Source organism: Spermophilus citellus, assembly GCF_964194105.1.
Source record: "Spermophilus citellus genome assembly, chromosome: 6".
NCBI classification, from domain to species: Eukaryota; Metazoa; Chordata; class Mammalia; order Rodentia; family Sciuridae; genus Spermophilus; species Spermophilus citellus.
Genome location: NC_138187.1, coordinates 67,138,551 through 67,159,783, shown reverse-complemented (window position 1 = coordinate 67,159,783; position 21,233 = coordinate 67,138,551). Strand labels below are relative to the sequence as shown.

General features: G+C 33.2%; 1 protein-coding gene across 6 annotated transcripts in view; it reads left to right on the top strand.

The window, feature by feature from the left end:
• The window catches only part of ARHGAP12 (Rho GTPase activating protein 12), a 116,713-nt gene extending 97,708 nt beyond the window's left edge, over positions 1 to 19,005 (top strand). For 2 of the 6 annotated variants that reach the window (XM_081300473.1, XM_081300472.1), the window contains exons 9-18: positions 132 to 213; positions 5,664 to 5,765; positions 6,107 to 6,205; positions 8,976 to 9,078; positions 10,849 to 10,965; positions 12,423 to 12,521; positions 14,840 to 14,917; positions 15,021 to 15,155; positions 15,407 to 15,509; positions 16,457 to 19,003. In XM_081300473.1, the coding sequence (XP_081156599.1) occupies positions 132 to 213; positions 5,664 to 5,765; positions 6,107 to 6,205; positions 8,976 to 9,078; positions 10,849 to 10,965; positions 12,423 to 12,521; positions 14,840 to 14,917; positions 15,021 to 15,155; positions 15,407 to 15,509; positions 16,457 to 16,631 (1,093 nt within the window). In that variant the 3' untranslated portion in view covers positions 16,632 to 19,003. Of the gene's footprint in view, positions 1 to 131; positions 214 to 5,663; positions 5,766 to 6,106; positions 6,206 to 8,975; positions 9,079 to 10,848; positions 10,966 to 12,422; positions 12,522 to 14,839; positions 14,918 to 15,020; positions 15,156 to 15,406; positions 15,510 to 16,456 lie in introns of all 6 variants that reach the window. The other 4 variants (XM_081300470.1, XM_081300471.1, XM_081300474.1 and 1 more) reach the window with 3 other exon arrangements.
• The last annotated feature ends 2,228 nt before the right edge of the window (positions 19,006 to 21,233 follow it).

Genomic DNA, 21,233 nt, shown 5'->3' with positions numbered 1-21,233 from the left:
GTGATCAGGTTGAGACCATAAATGACTGTAAATTCTGTTAGCATTATATCCTCACTATTAGAATGTCAATAATGAATTTGGTTAGAAGAACCAGACATTGGTGCTTTAACTGGTCATTTTTGTAATTGCAGAAAGAACTGGTTGTCTTCTTGGGCAGTATTGCAGGGTTCATCTTTACTTTTTACCAAAACTCAAGGAAGTAGCACAAGTTGGGTAAGTTTTTCTCTCTAAATTTGTGTGAATAGTGTTATACCTGAATTTCAGTAAGTTACTTCCAGAGTTCTTCTAGTTACAGTTAATATGCGTCTAAAACTAAATTAAGTTTTCTAGAAGTTGCATTTTGACTTGTAAGAGAAAGAAGAGGACTAATTAGAAAAGTCTAATTAGTTATATTATTTAAATCAATGGATTCAGTTTTATCCATTATCTTTATCCATTTATCCAGCAGAAAGATGGTGGTGATAGAACAAAGATGTTTTTTGAACCTTTGTAAGAATGTTAAACTTTTCTGTGTTTATGTCTCTATTTGAGATGTTTAGTCAGAAAATAAGCAGTAATGTGGAAGTCCCACCTTCTGTTGTGACTTGACCCTTGTACATCAGTCATTGACTTGGGCATTAGTGTCTGTGTATAAAGTCAGCTAGCTTTTAGAAGAAAAAGAAATGTCACCTTTACTTTTGGGATTTGACTTTTTTGTATATTTGAGTGTTTACTATTGTTATTACTTAGTTCGTTGTTAATACAAATCCTAAAAATAATAATTTGTGACATATAATTGCAAAAATTTTTTGAATGCTTGATGTGTATCAGCTGTTGTCCTGAAAAGATTTTGTGTATTTTATCCTCTTAACTCTGGGACAGCTCTGTTTTTGTTTTTCTTTTGTTTTGTTTTTCTTAAGTCCCTCCATAGAAGAGAAAATGAGGTATCACAAGATAAGTAACTTCCTTAAGGTTTTAAACTAGTGGGCAATTTGGGTTTAGAACTTTGCTATTTTGTCTCCAGAGTCCATGCTCTGAATATTTCTAAAAATTTTTAGTAATTGAGTTTGAAGTGTTAAAATAAAATTTAAAATGAAAGTATTCTAAATGTATTTGGTCTGCTTCATATCCTACCTTACCAACACTTTCATATAATTACTGAGTATCTTTAAAATTGACACATGACCAATAGATCAGAAGGTGATAAAAGAGAAATCCATTTGTAAAATTCACTTGCATTTTTAATGCAACCATGTAGCATTGTTCTGAACTATGAATGCCATAGAGTATGCTAGTTCTCAGCTACTCTGACATGGCAACCTAAAAATACACATTGATCATGAGTGTGAATATTCTAGAATATTTCTTCTGTTTTGCTTTACTAACTCTCAATTTGACCAGTACAGTAGAAATGAACTACATTATACATCCATATTAAAAGATTGAAATTTTGGTTTGATTTATCTTAAAGTAGACGAATAATTATATCTTTTTTCCTTTTTCTTCTGAAGTAAAGCACATGGTGCTTTTTTGTTTGTTAATGCACTTCTAGAGGAATGTGTAATTATTTCTTCTTACCTGTGGCTCAAATTTTATTTGAAATTGAGTGGAGAAAATGGATGAAAGAAAAGGAATGAAGAATTAGAGATTAATAAGTAAAAACAAAATACCTAAAACTGTGTAATTGTCACTTATTTGATAATTACTAATATTTAAAGATTGAAAGTTATGGTGTGTAAGATAAAGCAAGTTATGGTGTGTAGATAGAGCAGTGTGGTAAATGAGGCCTATCATTTTAGATAGGCAGGTTTGTTGTGATTTAAAGAATGAAAACTTCTTTTTAAATATAAAGATGCAGAGTTAACATCTAGCACATAATCATTTATTCTGAACACTTGCATAAATAAAATATTTTAAGTTTTCATTCTAGAACTCCTTACATAATTCAGACCTCCTAAACAGCATTAATGTTGATTAAGTTGCAAGATCTATCTTCGAAAGTTGTGTTACTGTCTTACCATGTGGCAATAGTGAAACAAAGTTTAAAATTCACTAAGGTACACAATTTTGAAATTGTAGAATATTTTATGAAATTTTATTAATATTGTTATATTATTTAAAATATAATTTCAGGTAGACATAATTAAATAAAACACAGCTACCCTGTTTTTCATAGCCTCAATAAAGACAAAACAGACTTAGGATATGGTAAAACACTTGGTTCTATAGTCAATTCTTAATTTTATTTTTATGGCTTATTTTTAAAACTCAGACTGCCTTGCTTTAACCATTCTCACATATTAAGGGAATGAAAACCAAATGTTCTATAAAAACCAAGTAATATTATTTGAATAAAAACTATATGAGTATAGTCAAGCATTGGTGGCACACTCCTGTAATCCCGGCAATTCAGGGTAGGATCACAAGTTCAAAGCCAGCCTTAGCAACTTAGCAAAACCATAAGCAATTTAGTGAGACCCTGTCTCTAAATAAAATATAAAAAGAGCTGGGGATGTGGCTCAGTGGTTAAGTGCCCCTGGGGTCAAGTCAATCCCTGGTAACACCACTACCCCCCCCCACACACCGAAAAAAAAACAAGCCTAGGAGATCCACTTCAAGAAATAGCAGGTTCAAATCTTCTGCTCACTCTGGGACACATGTTCAATGATGAAATGCTGAGTAAAATCAGCCACATTGTTCAAAATTCTATGTTTTAACACAGTGCTTTTTTTCAGAGAATGGATAGTTAGAATTGAGTAAATGAAACACACATCTCTTCCCTCCAATTCTACTTTATAAGATAAATTTTATTCAGATGCTGTATTACCCAAGAACCTTTCCTTCTCCTTCGGAATAGTTTTCTGAAAAATAGGAAGTTACACCCCTAGTCATTTTATCAGTAACATAAGTTTATAGATGTGTTTTTTCTCATGTCATTTCACTTTAGAAATGTAGGTATTTTTTTTTTCAGACAGCAAGCGTAAAAGTCTTCAGTGCTGTATTAAACTTGGGGGTTTATAAGTAAATAACATGTTCTCTGTCTTCAGTGCTTATATTGCAGTGGGGAAAACTGGCAAGTAAATAGTTATAACACAGAATATATTCTCCCTTTCAGTTATGGCTTATTATATCTCTTAAAAATTAAAAATAATCCCACAAATATCAGTAGTCACTCGTACATTCATTTATACACACTTTCAAATTTCTAAAAATAGTTCCCTTTTGGGGCCAGATAATTCTTTGTTATTGAGGGGCAGTCCTTTGTATTATAGGGTATTTAATAGATGCCTAACAGCCTCACCTTTACTTGTGAGAACTGAAACTATCTCTTGACTTTGCCACATGTCACCCAAAGGATAAAATCACCTCTGACCTCGAGGAAGGATTAGGCAGGCTAGATGGTAAGACTACTTATTCCCAAGAGATGATTTGGAAGGGGACCAAGGAAAATTGCTCATCCTGTCACCAGGAGGAAGCTCAGGGGTTTCTGAGCAGGCTGCTGAGCAAGATGGTAGGTGGGCCAGTATTCTTGTTGAAGATAAATCCTATAAAGCAGGAATTTGTGCAATAACAAAGTCAGAAAATACTTTGGGATAAATTCTAGTGCTTCTGCAAAAATATTTGTAAGTTTTAGCTTTGCTCGTGCTGTGTCTGCTTATAGAATTGTGTTCTTGTCCCCTCTGATTCCATTATGCTTTTTTCTCTTGTGTGCCATTTGCCATTATGCACTGTTATGACATCATTTTCTTCCCTTTCCCCATCAAGTCATTCTGCCAACAGGGCTCAGTTTCTGAGTTCTTGTTTTCGCTGCTTTCTTCTTGGAAAAACTCTGTCAAGCGTCGGCCTGCTGTTGCATATGTAAAGTCAGATCCTGTTTCAGCTGTCACTGTATGTGTTCTTGTTGCATACATACCCTTTGCCACAATAATTCTTCCCCCCCCCCTTTCTTTCTTTCTTTTGTTTTTTGGCCATGAGTACATAGGTGGGAGGTGGTTATAGTAAAATGGGACTAAATTCTGGAAAAGAATAATAAACAAAACATATTGCCAACCATATCAGTCACATTTTTCTGGCATTCCATGTCCTTTCGTTGTGTTTATGTTTAGTGGGTTGGTTATTTGTATTGTAGGTTATAGCTGAATATCTGCAGAGCGTATGATGACAATAAATAATTGATTTGCCATTTTTAAGTGTATTTTCAATTTTCATAACTTTTGAGATGTGTCATTTCTATTCAGGAAGTTCTCTGTGCTCATTACATGACTTTATGGTTAAAATTTTTTTGTTTTTTTGCAAAACTGAGGATTAAACACAGGCCTCTCACATGCAAGGCAGGCACTCTGCCCACTGAGTTATATACTCATCCACTAAATGTTTTTCAAATGATTTTGAAAGCAATGACTTTGTAGAAAACAGTTAAAAATTTGATTTTTATCATGGTTCCACTAATAATTTCATTTAAATTCTGAATTTTGTTACGTTTTATTAAAACAAATACATTATTTAAGTCCATACTGCTAGCTGAAAAGAAGCAAAAGGGAACAGTTGAAGCCTTACCTCTTCTTAAATGTGGAGCAACTAAATAGTTATTGGTATTTCACATAGTGAATTAAGTTATCACAAGGTTGGTGGGTCAAATCTAATTCCAACGACAATTATGATTTGACTTGGAAACATTTTAGCAAATGAAATTTCTTATATCAAATATAGGAAATATTTGCAGTAACTCTTCATGACCTTTAAATTATCATTAAATAGCCATTAGAATAAAACAACCAACCTTTCAGTATTACAGGAATGCTATTTTCTATTCTTATTCTTAATTAGCAGACTAAACAAAATTGTAAGTTAACAATGGCAAGATACAGAATAAGTATAAAACACATTTTCTATTTGCTAATCTTTTCCTTATCTAGCTAGCAAATATAATAAATAGCTAAGCTCTTTTTCTTCTCAGACACACATTAGCTATCTTCCCATTCTTTTCACAGTTTTCATTAAATTGCTTCTGGCTTTAGTTTATAATTTCTGACAAAAAATTGAATAAAAGAAAATGGAGCTTAGGATTTTCTGTTTTCATAAATTATTGTTAGTTTTTGACAGAATAAATAGTCAATAAGGAAATAACTCTAGAAAGCAAAAAATTAGAATCGAAATTTTTATTAGATGGAAAATGCACTTGATATCTGTCTGGTATTACTTGTACATGTATAAGAATATTTTTTTTGCCTTTTTCAACATGTTATTTTATATAACCATATATAGTCTAGGATAAATTTTAAACTGCTGAGCCAGTATATACTTATTTGTCATTTTACAAATAATAGTATTATCTATTATTCTTCTTCAGAAGCTGTTACAATTCATATCACACTAGCATATACGTGTATATTAGTTTATAGCCTCACCAACATATTATTTTCCCACTATACTGAATGAATATTTCAGTGTGGCTTTATTTTATTTATTTATTTATAATATACATTTTTATTATGGAAATTGAGCCAGTTCATACTTCTAGACATTTTTCAAAGCAGGAATTGTTATTTTATAATACAGAAAGAGAAGAATTCATGATAATCTCCTATTTGATTTATTAATAACAAAGTTGCTCTTAATTCTTTTTGAATACACACATATGCATAAGTATCACATAAAGGTTTTTCCTTTTTTCTAAAATTAAGTTTGGGAGTAATCAGTCCAAACCAGAGTTCACAGTGGATCTCAGAGGGGCAACCATTGAGATGGCATCAAAGGATAAATCCAGCAAAAAGAATGTATTTGAGGTAATATTTTTTTCTTAGCATAAATCATATTTCACCCATAATAATTGGACATTCTGCTTTTGACTTATTTGAGGAAATAATCATACATTATGACTAGTTAAAACATAGTTCAGTCAATTTGTACCATAATCTAAAGCGGGCGGGGGGGGGGGGGAGTGGTGCAAAACTCAGCTTCACTTATATAACTTACTGGGACTTGGACTATATATTACAAGTCTTTTCCAGTACTTTTATCTTTCATCACTGATATACTGGTGGTTTTGTGAACTTTGAATTAAATGTATTTATTTAATTTGTTGAAAGCATTGACCATAATTTTCTCTCCTCACTTTTCTCTAAAGCTGAAAACTCGTCAAGGAACAGAACTGCTAATTCAGTCTGATAATGATGCTGTTATTAATGATTGGTTTAAAGTTCTTAGTAGTACTATCAGTAACCAGGTATGTGATTGACTTATGTAAAATTTTTATTGCAGAACTGTTTTTCTTTTGGTTTTACAATTGCTTATTGCATATCCAGATTCTAGTTTATATATGAAAAAACACTTTGTTTATGTTGACAGAGGTGGGAAAGACAATGGTCACTTTAGCAATCCCAGGTACTGGTGATGTCAGTAATTTAAAATTGTCATTTATGTAATGTTTGCTGCCAGTGTATTTGAAACAATGCTTGTCTTAGGCATTGATCCAGAAAGAAAGGGTTTTAAAAGGAACAAATAGTGTCTAGTACTAGTATTTATTCAATGACTGCACAAATTGGAAATTTTGATGGAAAGAGATCCAAGACAAAATTGTGAAATGAATACGACTCTTGTTTCTTTATTAGCTCTTTTTTCTATTAACACCTCTTTCGTTTTTCAGCCCTTTCCCTTCTGAAGATGTTCAGTACTCTCAGGTTTTCTTATTTTTATAATAACCAAAAAAATTTCAAATTTGTACTCTTGAACCTATATGCTAGGTAAGAAAAGAAAGGAGCTGTACATCTTCAAATTATTCTTACCTTGCATCATATGGAGACATAGCTCCTCATGAAGGTTCATATATTAGTGACAGAAATGAAGAGTTATACTTATGGGAAGTAGAATAGAACTTTTACCTCTTCTAGCACTTTAGTCATGAAGCTAGATATAAATACTTCCTTTGCAATTTGTAATGTTATATGATATTTCTGAATCCTGTCCCTTCCTTTCCATTTATTCCTGAAACCATGGACAAACAAGTCTTAATATCTTTATACCACAAAAAGAATAGCCTTCTAAATAATTTTTACATTTAATATCATCTTTTATTCTTAGTGCCATATAACAATGAAACTGTCTGGTGTCATTTTTATAATCCTCTACTGGTCAGAAACCTGTGACTCCCGTTAAAATTCACCAGTATAAGCTCAGTCTTGTCTGTTCTGTTGTGCCTTCTACACGACACAATGTGAATTTTCAGCTGTAATCATAGTAATCTGTTCACTGTTCCTTGAAAGCATGTGCATGCATTCATTTAACAAATATATGAGTGCCTTGACTGGGAATATACCAGAATGCAGGCAGATCCATACCTTTCTTTGGGGGGGGTTACTGTCAAAGACGAAAATACTAAAGACAGGTAACTGAAGTTAATATAATAAAATGTGATAAATATTGTGATAGTAAAGGTATACAATATATTTTAAAAATGTAATTAGGGGCCAACCTAGTGTAGTAGGCACGGCCTTGCAGGCCTTGTAGCCCTTGGTGTTTTGTTTATTTCTTCATTGAGGCCTGCAGGATCAGGAAATGCACCAAGTAAAGAGAAAGGAATATTTTTTACTGTAATATTTAAAAATACATATTGTTTCCAAAGTGTCAAAAGATATTGATAACTACATGTAGCAAGAGATGTGGAAGAACTCTGCAGGAAGAATTATCACTGAGAGACATTGATGAAAACCCTAATTAAATGAAAAATATATCAAGTTCATAGACTAAAAGATTCAGTCACGTCAACATATAACTTTTTTTCAAATGATTTATTTATTCATAGATTTTAGATGTTTGAATCTTATTCAAATCCAGTTGTTTCTCTGGTGGGTCTTGACAAAATTGTTCTCAAATTTACATAAAGAGGCAAAGGGCTGAGAAACATCCAAGACACTCTTGAAAAAAGTAAAAGGACTCACTGTATCATATATCAAGATTTTATTGAGTTATATTAACTAATAGACCATCATATCCAGGCAGGGATAAACAAACAGACCTATGAAAAAAAAATAAAGAGCCTAGACACAGACCTACATACCTATGGACACTTCCTGCCAGATTCAGCACTGTAGAACAGTGAGAAAGAATAAGCTTTTCAGTAAATGTGTTGATACAAATGGATATCTAAGAAGAAGCAGGAACCCTTTCTTACCCTGTGCACAAAAGTAAACATCAATGGAATAAAGACCTCAATATGAGAGGCAAAAGAAAGTTTTTAGCTTTGATAATTTAGTCTAGTTTTTTAACCTGTAAAAGTTACCTTGGGGCTGGGGATGTGGCTCAAGCGGTAGCGCGCTCGCCTGGCATGCGTGCGGCCCGGGTTCGATCCTCAGCACCACATACCAACAAAGATGTTGTGTCCGCCGAGAACTAAAAAAAAAATAAATATTAAAAATTCTCTCTCTCTCCTCTCTCACTCTCTCTTTAAAAAAAAAAAAAAAAAAAAAAAAGTTACCTTGGTTAGGCTGTAAATCAGTTCTAGGTTTTCTTTCATTTCCTAATATCTATGTGTTTATTAGTATAAGTCTTACATTGCTACAATACTATCGTCTCATACTGTTTTAGATAATAAGGTTATCATATCCCTAAATGTAAGTCTTACCTGTTGTCAAGAGAATATAGCTGCATTATATTTTATCACCATGTATTCTAGCCTGTCCTCCTCCTAACTGCTATTATTGACATTCATATGCAAATAGCCTCATCTTTAGTATATACCTATTTATCCTGTGAGTTATCAGCAATATTTTCTTGGTGTCTCCCCCACCCTTTCTTTTGGAAATCAAAATTAATGCCACTGTGGGGTGGGGGAGATACTTTTAAGGAATTATCAAATATCTATCTTAAGTTATTCATACTGTACTAATTGGTTTCCTGAAATCACTAGTAAATTCAATTACTTGTCATTCTGAGAATTTTGTTATTACACTGAAGTCATATCAGAGGTAATAAGTGTTTGGAAAACATCTAACCAATAGGCGGTAGAAACTGATGAAGGAATTGAAGAGGAGGTACCTGATTCACCAGGAATAGAAAAGCAGGATAAAGAAAAAGACCAGAAGGATCTTAAAAAACTTCGTTGTAAGTTTTTCTTTTTCTTATTTTGTTAATGGTTTGAGTGAACTTATTCTATTTAAATAAATGTCTATCTAATGCTGAATGCAACCTTGTATTTGGAAAACATTTCAAGATTAAGTAGTGGCAGCTCCGATGTTGTATGCTTTTTCTTCTTGTTAATTCATTCATTGCCATTGTATGTCTCTCAATGGTATCATATTAATTTAAGATATTGTTATACTTTATTATAGTATACTTCTGTTGAATCTTCTAAGAAGCTGAACTTTACTAACTTAAAAATATATAGTTACTTGGTGGCTGGGGTGTGGCTCAGCAGTAAAGCACTTGCCTTCCATGAATGAGGCACTGGGTTCGATCCTCAGTACCACATAAAAGTAAATAAACAAAATACAGATACTGTGTTCATGTTTAAAATACATGTATACTCTTTAAAATTCCATATAGAATCTTCTACTTTAGGAAATTCAAAGTCATGGGATATGTGCCATAATTCCATTCCCACTAGACACAGGAAGCCATCTCTGGACTAGGATATGTCTGTGCTGGTACACAGGTGCACACACTCATTTCTCCAGATCATACAGAAAGAACAAAACTTGAGCCAGAATTTTAAGAAAAGCACTTTCTAATGCTGACCCTTGAGATGTATGTTATTAAATATGTCATTAAAAATCAAAACTACATGGAGATTTCATCTCAACACAGGTCAGAATGACAGTCATCAAGAATACAAACAATAATAAATACTGGAGAGGATGTGGAGAAAAGAGAGTACTGTTATACTGTTTGTGGGATTGTAAATTGGCATGACCACTATGGAAATCAGTATGGAGATTCCTCAAGAGACTAGGAATGGAGTCACCATATAACCCCCACCTGTACCTCTCCTCAGCATTTATCCTAAAGAATTAAGGTCATCCTACTACAGTGCATACCCATGCTTATAGCAGCACGATTCACAGTAGCCAAACTATGGAATCAGCCTAGGTGTCCATCAGCAGATGAAGGGGTAAAGAAAATGTGACATACATATGCATATGCACAATGGTGTTTTGTGTAAAGAAGCTATAAAGAAGAATGAAATCACGTCATTTGCAGAAAAATAGATGGAACTTGAGAATATTATGTTAAGTGAGTGAAATAAACCAAACCCAAAAGGTCAAGGGTAGTATATATAGAAGCTAGAGAGGAAAAGGGGAAAGAAAGGTGGGGGTGGGGGCAGGGGAGGAGGTGTCTCATGAAAATCAAAGGGAGCTTTCTCCAAATGTAATTATTTTCAAATTTTTGTTGTCTTGATACATTAGCACCAAAGGTAATGAAGAACATTTTCTGGGGACTCTTGTTCTTTGAGTACAAATAATCATGATGAGAGTTAGCTTAAAGTATATTATTCAGATTCCTAATTTTTGTTTGTCTTATATTTTATGGATTTGTGTGTGTAGATATTTCATCTTCCAAACCTATTAGTGAGTCAAAAAAGATCAGTAGAATTATTTATGAATTAACAAGTATAAATTAGAATAACAGAGATGTTATAGCACATATACTAAAGAAAGTACAGTTGAGATCAGTTTTTAGTGATAAAAAGGAGAAGTTTTTCTTAAAATTGGGTCTATGTTAGTTTGATTCTTCACTTACTTAAACTATGTAAAAGATAGAATAATTGAATGTGTACTGTGTTTTTGACATGTAAAGTTATGTTTTGAATGCTCTGTGGAAAGATTTTCAGAAGTTTGTTATCTTATGAAATTTTTAATATCTGTTTGTCTTAAGCCATGAAAGTATCTAGCATAGATTCTTCAGAACAGAAAAAAACCAAGAAAAACTTAAAGAAGTTTCTTACACGACGCCCCACTTTGCAAGCTGTTCGTGAAAAAGGTTATATTAAAGGTAGGTATGGGAAGTAGTATTTATAATAATGAAGGTTGGTAAAAATCAGAAGTGAGCCATGCATGGTGTCACACACCTGTAATCCCAGCAGCTCTGAAGACCGAGGCAGGAGGGTCACAAGTTCAAAGCCCTCTCAGCAACTCATTGGGATCCTGTCTCTATACAACATATAAAAAAGGAGCTGGGGGTGTGACTCAGTGGTTAAGCACCCCTGGGTTCAATCCCCAGTACCAAAATGAAAAAAAAAAAAATTCGAAAATGAGACATTTCAAATTAAAAACTAAAATTTCCAAGCAGGAAAAATGTTTTCATTCTTTAATTTATAGTTTTCAAGTGCAACGATTAAAAAATATTTGAGTAATTAAAGTTAATTTTTTAAACATACATGTAAAATTTACCTTAAAACATTGAACAGACACAAATGAGAAACTAAATTTTTAGAAACCTTTTATCAGAGGAGCAATGAATGCAGTTGCAATGCATGGCCCCTACTTAGAAGTCATAACATTGAAGAGCTTTAGTTTTGAAATGTGAAGACCAGAAATTAGAAATTTTGAGTAAATAGTCACTAACAAAGTAGGAGGGGGAAAAAAAAACAAACAAGTACTTCTCTTCTTTGTTGTTTGTCTTCCATTCTCATAACACCTTTAAAAAACAAAGCCTGACAAGTAAGTTAATAGAAAGAGCTGTTAATTTGTTTATCAGGCCCTTTTCATTGAGAAATATAAACCATTGTCACTTTATGGTTGTTATTCATCCCTTGAGATATTTTGTCCCCCCCCCAAATGTTTAGCACTAATGTGGAATTTCTAAGCTATTAGGGTAAAAGATAAACAGCTTTTGAAATGTATTTTTTGGAATCACATGTTAGATATGCATATGCATGTTTTGATAGTTAATATAATATTTGAATATTTTAAAAAGGCATGAGACTGGGTGCTTTGAATACCTATTGGTGTTTAAGAACTAAAAGTTCTTACCCTCAGAGAACTTACACTCAAATGTGAGGTGGACAGGATTATTTGAATTATTTGGTGATGAATACTGTGAAATTAACATAATAATAAAAGAAAGTGAGTGAAATTGATTTATCTTAGGTAAAGGGGTGATATTTTAGCTTAGAGATCAAGAGTAAAGAGAAGGAACCAAATAAATAGGGAAGCGGCAGTAGGAGGAGGTGGCGGAGGTAGGGGGACTGGTTCTCTGCAAAAGGAGTAGAAAATATAAAGGCTTTCAGGCAAAAATGGGTTGTGGTGTTAATGGAATTTTAGTGAAGAGGCATTATTTGAAGTGAAATTAAGGAAGTAGGCAGGGTACCTGTCTATATCAAATAAGGCCCAGGTCTTGGTAAGTGATGTTTGGGGTACACTGGGTATGTTCCATTGCACTCTGAATAGTTTATCGATCTCCTGGACTAAATTTATCAAGAGTTCATCTTAAAAATAAATCTCTTTCAGATCAGGTATTTGGATCCAATCTTGCTAATCTGTGTCAGAGAGAAAATGGCACAGTGCCAAAGTTTGTGAAGTTATGCATTGAACATGTTGAAGAACACGGTAAGAGAATGATTTTCTTTTTTTTTTTCCCACACAAAGCAAATGAACTCATTGTTTCATCATCAAAATCCCTAGGATGTTTATGATTTTGAGTGAGGTAACCAAAAGTTTTCCTTATGGTCCTAAGATGTTAAGAAAAGCATTTTGTTTACAAAGCACTTACATGCTGGCACATGTTTTAGATTAGGACCTCTGCAGGCATCTATTGAATGTTTAATATGTTGAGATTAATTAAGTATATGGCATTCTTTGAAGCCTCTTTGGAGTTGCCATTTGCTAAAAATGAAGAAGGTTGTGATTGTGAAACTAAGTAATGATGTGGCAGTGTTAAAGATCTGAGGAGATTATATTTACTGTTTCTTCTGTTTTATAATAATAAGATGACATTTAAAAACTGTTAAATCAACTATGAAGTAACTAAATGACATTGTGTCATTTCCTGAAAATAAGACAAACTGATTTGTTTTAACATTTATAGTATTTATGCTGGTTTTATATGAATCTGCAGTATGTTGATAGTATAATCACATTAACTTTATCTGTATATGATCAGAAACATTTTGTACAGTTAAAACACTTTGTGTAATTTGATTTGTAGCTTTTGCTGGTTGTCTTGTCCTTGTCTCATTGACTGTTCTTGTCAACATGACAAGGGAGACCCCACATTACTTTATAATAAATCAAATAACTGGTGTACTTGGAAGCAGCTCATCCATAACAAGCCCCTGAATTACAGTTAGTTTTTGTAGTGAAAGCTTACCAGTGAAGAAGTGGCCTTGACAGGTCATCCTTAGCAACCTAGCAAGACCCTAATTTACTTAGTGAGATCCATACTTGCCTTTATTTTAAACTAAGTGAATGTAGCACATTGGCTAATATGCTTTGTTAAACATGTTATATAGCATTATTGTTTAATGAATACCTACAAGTTAATTTTGTGAATTTCAAATGATTCTGTTCATATATAAAAGAAAATAATATCAACTTAACTATATACAATCTGAACTCCTCCTTGGACATTTCTTCTACTATGTTATCAGTGGCTTCTGTTGTTTCAGCATCTTGGTTTATTTGGGACACTTTATTCTCTTGTTTTTTCATATTGTTAGTGTGTTTTCCCATCTAAAACTGTGGATCTAAGGCAGAATAAATTCTACCTTGTAGTCCTATGATGTCCCTGAAGATTTCCAGCGCTTTGCCTTTACTGGTGAGACCATCAGCACCCAGTGTACACAATATACAGTCTTAAACCTAATAGCTCCCACTAGAGCGTCTACTGCTTTCTCGTATTAAACCAAAATGAAAGTTCAGTAACTATCTATAGTACAAACAGAATATTTGCTAAAACAATTTACAATTTCAAATGGTGGATGAGAGGACAGAAGGACTGTAGTATGCAATATGCATGTATATCAAAGTACATAAATGCATTCTACTGTCATGTATAACTAATTAAAACAAAAAAATTTTTAAAGAAAATAATAAACTATACAAAATGACCTATTTCTGTAGAATCATTGGTTTCATTATTAGCTTGTATTAAGTTTATTATATGCATTTAATATGACATACACTTTGAAGAGTGGTCTTTAGTATGTGCATTTACATTATAATCATGTGCAAAAAAGTGAATGAGTTAATTTTATTTGGCTTCCTTTACTTTTTGAACTATCCCCAGGTGTTTGCAAAATTTTATCTTAAATTGTTAGTATTTGAAGCTTAGTGAGATGCTTCTTTGAGCTAAGCCACATTCTACATGATAAACAAAGTAGAATTATTGCTGCTTATTAAACAGAATTCAGAATGAATCACCATCTTTCTCCCTCTGCCAGAGTCTATAAAAAGTCATTTAGAGGAAGAGAGTATTTGTCCATTTGATTTTAAGCTGATGCTAATGAGTAAGAATTTTTAAGCCAATCGTGGTGGTATTCTGTAGTTCCACCTACTCCAGAAGCAGAAACAGGAGGATCACTTGAGTTCACAGGTTCAAGAGCAGCCTGTGCAACATTGTGAGACCCCATCTGAGGGGAAAGGGGAAAAAAAAAAGACACGCAAGCATCTTTAGAAGAGGCAAATTCTTTATTTATTTGAAGATTGAACCCAGAGGTGCTTTACCATTGAGCCACATCCCCAGCCCTTTTCATTTTTTGAGACAGGGTCTTGCTAAGTTGCTTCGGGCCTTACTAAGTTGCTGAGGCTGTCCTCAAACTGTGACCCTCTTGCCTTAGCCTCCTGAATTGTTGGAATTACAGGCATGTGTCTTTATGCTTGGCAGCAAGTTAGTACTTTAAGCATAAGTAATTAGTATTATTCCGTAGGTTTGGATGTTGACGGAATCTACAGAGTGAGTGGCAACCTTGCAGTGGTCCAGAAGCTGAGATTCGCAGTCAATCATGGTAAAAGATTATACTCCATATTATATTCCAAAGCATCACTCATAATGTTTAGAATTGGTTTAAAGTAATTTTTTTAAAATGTCTTCTTCCTACTGTTTTTTAGATGAGAAATTGGACTTGAATGATAGTAAATGGGAAGACATTCATGTCATCACTGGAGCACTCAAGATGTTTTTTCGAGAATTACCAGAACCTCTTTTTACATTTAATCATTTTAATGATTTTGTTAATGCAATTAGTAAGTATATAATTTCAACTGTTTCTTTCTAGATTCTGAAAGTCTTTTGCACCAATTAAACTACCACATTCTGTTTGTACAATATTTTAAACGAGTTTTTTTTAATGGATTATTGTTTTGCTCAAAAAAAATTTTAAATGTGACCACCAGATGTCACTGTGTATTACCAAATATGAGCTTCCAAAATAGGTTCTTGCTTTCAGTTTCATAAGAATTTGCTGCAAAATATCTAGATGTTATCTCTCTTTCAGAACAAGAACCAAGACAGCGTGTTGCTGCTGTTAAGGACCTGATCAGACAATTGCCAAAGCCAAATCAAGATACAATGCAGATTCTTTTTAGACACCTCAAAAGGTAAGAGAACTGCACAGTTAGGAGGGTCACACACAGGATCAGACCCAGAATTGGATTATACCTATGCCATAACTTTCTTTGTAACTGGGAAAAAGATAATTCTTTTAGTGTAATTCCTCATAGGTAAAATGATTTGGTGTGAAGACTATATTAAAGTAGATACTGCATTTAAAGCATTTATATAATGCTTTGTGTATGGTAGGTATTTTAAAGTTAATAAATATGAAGGTGAGATTGATTATTAAGTGAGGTATATTATTATTACCCTAAAAGAAAGCCATCATCATCTTATAAAAAGAACATTAGAATACTAAAATTATCTCAGATTTTTTTTTTAATAACATAAAACTGAGTTTTAATCTCTGTGCCCTCGTGAAAGTTTTTCCCCATCAACCTAGGAGATAAATTATTGCCTGAATTATAACATATTTACATCTGTGTCCTATTTCAAAATTAAAGCTCTAGGCACAGTGACACACACACCTGCAATCTAGCAACTTGAGAGACTGAGGCAGGAAGATTGCAAGTTTGAGGACAGCTTCAGCAATTTAGTGAGGCACTGACCAACTTAGTGAGACCCTGTTTCAAAATTTAAAAAAAAAAATTTTTTTTTTTTTAAAGGGCTGGGATAATGGTTCACTGGGTTAAAGCACCCCTGGGTTAAATCTCCACTACCCAAAAAGCAAACAAAAAAAAATTAAAATATCGTACTTGAACAAACACTTGAAGTTTGTTACAGTATGTATAATAATCCAGTTCAGCTGTGTTATCCAAAAACAAGCTTCATGTGACATTCACACTGAATTCTATTTGGTGAAATAGTTTGTGTGTCAACCTAGGAAAGTGAGCATTATTTCTCTTTTTTAAATGCAGAGTGTTAGGTTTGTAATACAGTTTGAAATTTTCCCCTCATATTTTATTTTAACAACTTTTCTTTTCCCCCTTAGAGTTATAGAAAATGGAGAAAAAAACCGGATGACCTATCAAAGTATAGCAATTGTTTTTGGTCCCACTCTGTTAAAGCCAGAGAAAGAGACTGGTAATATAGCAGTTCATACTGTTTACCAAAATCAGATTGTAGAATTAATTCTTCTAGAATTAAATTCCATCTTTGGACGTTGATTTTGTGGAAGACAACCTGTGGAATAGAAGCTGGATTCCATCAAATTTCACATCTTTATACACAATGTATTTTATTTTTGGACCAAGCAGTGACTCTTTGATTTTGCACTTTTTTGAGGGATCAGAAGGGAAGTGGCAGAGCGAAGATGCCTGTTAGACCCTCATGTTTGCTGCTTTGTTGCAAGGTGATATAACTGTGTGTAATTTTGGATTCATTTTATCTTGATTGATTGCATTTAATACTCTGAATTTTAGTAAAATGAAAACGTAAATAACCAGTCAAATACACTGGATAATTTGGTAAGAAAAACTACTTTTTTTCCCCCTCAAACTGGATAATGTAGAATTTCTTCTCATGACCTTAAGTTCTTCACTTGGTAGAATAATACTTACTAGGGAGTTATTTTAGAGACACTCTTGGGCATTTAAAACAAAATGAAGTATATCCATTTTGAAACCTGTGTATTTCTTTTTCAGGGTTTCTGCATGCAGTGGCAGTCTAACTATTAAAATTAATTTTAACTCAGATATAGTCCCTCAATGAAGGCTTGCTGTCTTCTCCTGTGTTGCACAGCATCCTTACTGGATATCTTAGTTACTTGTTTGGCAGCACACTAATATTGCTTAAAACACTGTGATATACTGGAGTTTCATTTAGCATAAGTCAGTTCAGGGTATTTTGGACTGCCTCACCATACTGAATTGTAGCTAACAATCCTAATTATATCTAGTGCCATATTGAATTCTTGGTATGACCCTGTGGAAACAGATATTATTTGATGTAAATATGGGCTAAAGATTTAATGTCCTTTAGCTTATGTATATAATTGTGTTGTATAGTCTCAGAATACATGCTAACCCTACATTTGTAATCATGATATAGGTAATCTTTCTGTGAATATTAGGTTTCCTCCAGAAGTAGACCATTATTTGGGAATGATAACTGTGTGCACTTTTAGATTTTAATAACATTTACAGGCAGATCACTGTAATGTGAATGGTACTGGAAAAATACTGAAAAGACTTGCTAAATGGTAAATGCACTACAAGAGGAACCTTTTAGGTTATTTAATATGTACAGACTACATTAGAAAAATTTATTACAGAATTCTAACTCTCCAGTTTGAATAGTGAAAACTCATGTGTAAATTAGGTGAATCTTGGTTGGAAAATAACATTGCTAAATTTGAGAATTTCTTTTTACATTACTAATGTAATTGATTTGTATAATAAAACAGGGTTTGGAAGGTTTTGTTACAGGGAGCATGGTCTGTTGAAAATTTTTTTAAATGTATTTTTCTAGATTAACTGCTGTATATGAAATGTCTAATAAAGAAAACTATAAGAGGTTTAGAGATTTTTCCATTGGAAATGTGCATTTTGGTTCTTAATTTTTTGTTTTTTTTCTTTTGCTGACATACTCCTATACCTCATTTTTAAAAAATCAACTGAATCCAATATTTCCTGTGGCAAATATATTTTTTTCATTTCATACCTTTCTATTCCTTACCATACCAGCACGTCCCCTTTCCCAACATACGCTTTTTATTTTTCGTCGCCATTATTCGAAAGTGGATGATTTGTGACCAAGATTCTTTTTCCTAGGATTGCATTTACAATTTACAGATTGCCTTCCTTAGGAACAACAAAAAAAATTTTTTTATGATCTATCTAAAAACCTCTCCCGAGTCATGTGATAAAATATTGTATTTGTTTTTGTGATCTTGTTAAATGAGTAACAAGGCAGATCGTTTGGGGTGGGAAGGAAAAACTCCCAAGTCAGAATGTTTATATTTGCTTACAGATGTTATTAACAACACAGTGTGCTTTAGGACTGGCTTATATCTTGTTTGTATATCAGGAAAACAATTAGATACAAATCTGTGATCTGTGATATTCTTTCTCTTCAGTGGTCATGAACATATCAAAGGTTAAAATGTCCTGTTTCTTGTTTCAGAGTATGTATGTGTATGTGAAGTCTTAAATGTTTTAATAGTCTATAGCTAATCATTTTATTGTGATATTATATGTACAATGAGATCAGTGTCTTATGTTTTCATCCTTTGTGAATTAAAAATTCTCAGTTGTTTTTGTAATAACAAATCTAGTAATATTTTGTCTTGACAGCTTGATTTTTTTATTAGAAAATATATTAAAAGCTAAAAATAAAATTACCAGTGGGATTTCATTTACTAATAGGATTTTCTTCAGAATGTTATAAAAATAGTAGTTGGAAATAAAAAGCATATTGAAATGTACTTTTATATTTCCAGTTGGGAGAAAAATAGTTATTTAAATTTTATAGCAATAAAATTTTACTTTTTATTCTGGAGAATATAAATTAATTATGCAGTGTTTCTAAAAAATAATGTTATGTTTTAGATAGAGGCAGGTCTATAAACAATCTGTTCTTGTATGAAAAAGACAGATGGAATAATTCAGCCAAACTTCAAGGTTAGAGGAATATGGGCTATATGTGTGTATAAAGTATTTACACCCACATTTACATATGTATGTAATGGGTGTATGTTTATACCATTGTTTACATACAAGTGACAGCTCAGCAACAACAGTAATGACAGATGCCTGAAGACCTTTGTACTATATTAGCTTGAGCCCACTCTTCTTTGCAAGCTCATAATATTGGATATTAAGATAGTAGTAAGAAGGAAAAGCTATCCCATAACTGTACCAAGAAATTTTTCCCAATTTTGGGAGAGGCTTCTAATTAAATATGTAAATAGGTCATTTCTTATGGCACCACCATTACTTCAAACGTCTAAGGCTTTCTTGTTTTTTTGGTGGTGATACTGGGGATTGAACCCAGCGACTCTTTACCACTAAGCTACATCTCCAGCCCTTCATATTTTTTTATTTTGAGACAGGATCTCACTAAGTTGCTGAGGCCCTCACTAAATCCTTAGGCTTTTTAAAAGAATACACAGAATTGTCTGTAGCATATCATTTTGGTAAAGCAGAAAATGAAAATAGTCAAATGGGCATCATGTCCTCAACGATTTAATAAGTCTAATGTTACAATCTTACATCTATATAGAGAATTGAAAATAGTTAGAAAGTCAGATTTTTGTGGAGTTCATCTTTGTTTCTGAACTTAAGCTCTCAGCTCTGATAGTCTTCATTTATAGAACATATTTCTCTAGTGTCTGACTAGAGAAGGTGTTCAATGGAACTTCAGCCTAGCCCTTATAGTGTTGGAGGTGGGGCGTAGTTCTTTTGTTTTAAAAACAGTGTTCTAGTAAACTTAAATGCAACTTGAGTTTGAGATCAAAGAAAAAAACAAGCAAACAGGGATGCAAAACAAAACCAACAGCTTCACAACAATGGTGCATTTGAATCTATTAGAGATTTGCAAGCTATAAACTCCGGCTGACCAGAGTCAAACTTAGTATTCCAAAGAAAGGGGAAAGCACAGAATGCTTAATGAGACATTCTGCAACTGCTAAGACAAGGGAGTTCTTCTGAAGAATCTCAATTAGTCTTCTCAACTGAAGTTTTGTGGACCAGTGGTGGCTGTTAGTATATTCAGCTGGGAGCTTTTACAAATTAGCCTTATGTGAATATGGCACTTAAATGAACCCTTTCATTTCCTTCATTGCTTCCCTTCTCACACAGGGGCTGTGGGGTGGGGGTGGGGAGATGCTGCAGAAAGGAAAGAAAAAAGCACTTTCAAAGTACTCTCAAAAAGAGGGCACTTGTAGAATAAGGTAACTGTTTAACAAACCACAACAATACGTATTTAGGAAAGTCTGGTTTCTCCTCCTCTCTTCCCTTACTTCCTCTCTCAGTGTTTCAGAAAAGCAGTCTTTGGTAAAGATGTTTAATTATTGATGCTGGTAGCCAAATCTTTCAGGTAGTTCTGAAAGTTGTGGCTCATACAGGCAAGTAGCATTAAAACTTGTAATATTGTCATGAACTTTATAATGTTGGTGAAACCCATAGAAACATCAGAATGACAAGCAATGTAGTAGAGGCTGTTAACAACGAGGTCTTTGCAGAGGTGGAAATCAGAGTCACTGGAGATCAAAGTCATGGTTCTGTAATCAGAATTCTGCACAGCATTTAAGGCCTCCTTTTCCTCCTGAGAGTTTAGGCAAAAATGGAATCTTAGATGCTCAAGTAAAACTCACCTGATTGATAAAGTAAGAAAAGACCAATAAGACCCCTCATATTCAATTTTTTGTACATGAAATAACTGAGCTCCAGATTGATTGCAAATATCTAAAGTCATTTGCTTAGTCATTGATGTAAGCGTGAGACTAAAAGGAGCTAATATTTTGATTAGTTATGTTACTTTTAGAGTTTGTGATCAATTTAAGTACAGTAGTATTCTATTATTCACATGGAACACTTCCCAAAACCCCTGCTAGATGCTTAAAATCACTGTTTAAGCTGTCAGCTCTTATGTACTCACAATACTGAACCCAATATAATATATATAGCGAGCCCACCTTATACATGGGTTCTGCATTCATGGATTCAACCAACCATGGATCAAAAATAAGTTTAAAAAAAAGATTGTGTCTGTACTAAACAGGTACAGACTTTGTCATTCCATAAACAATCTAGCATAACAATTATCTG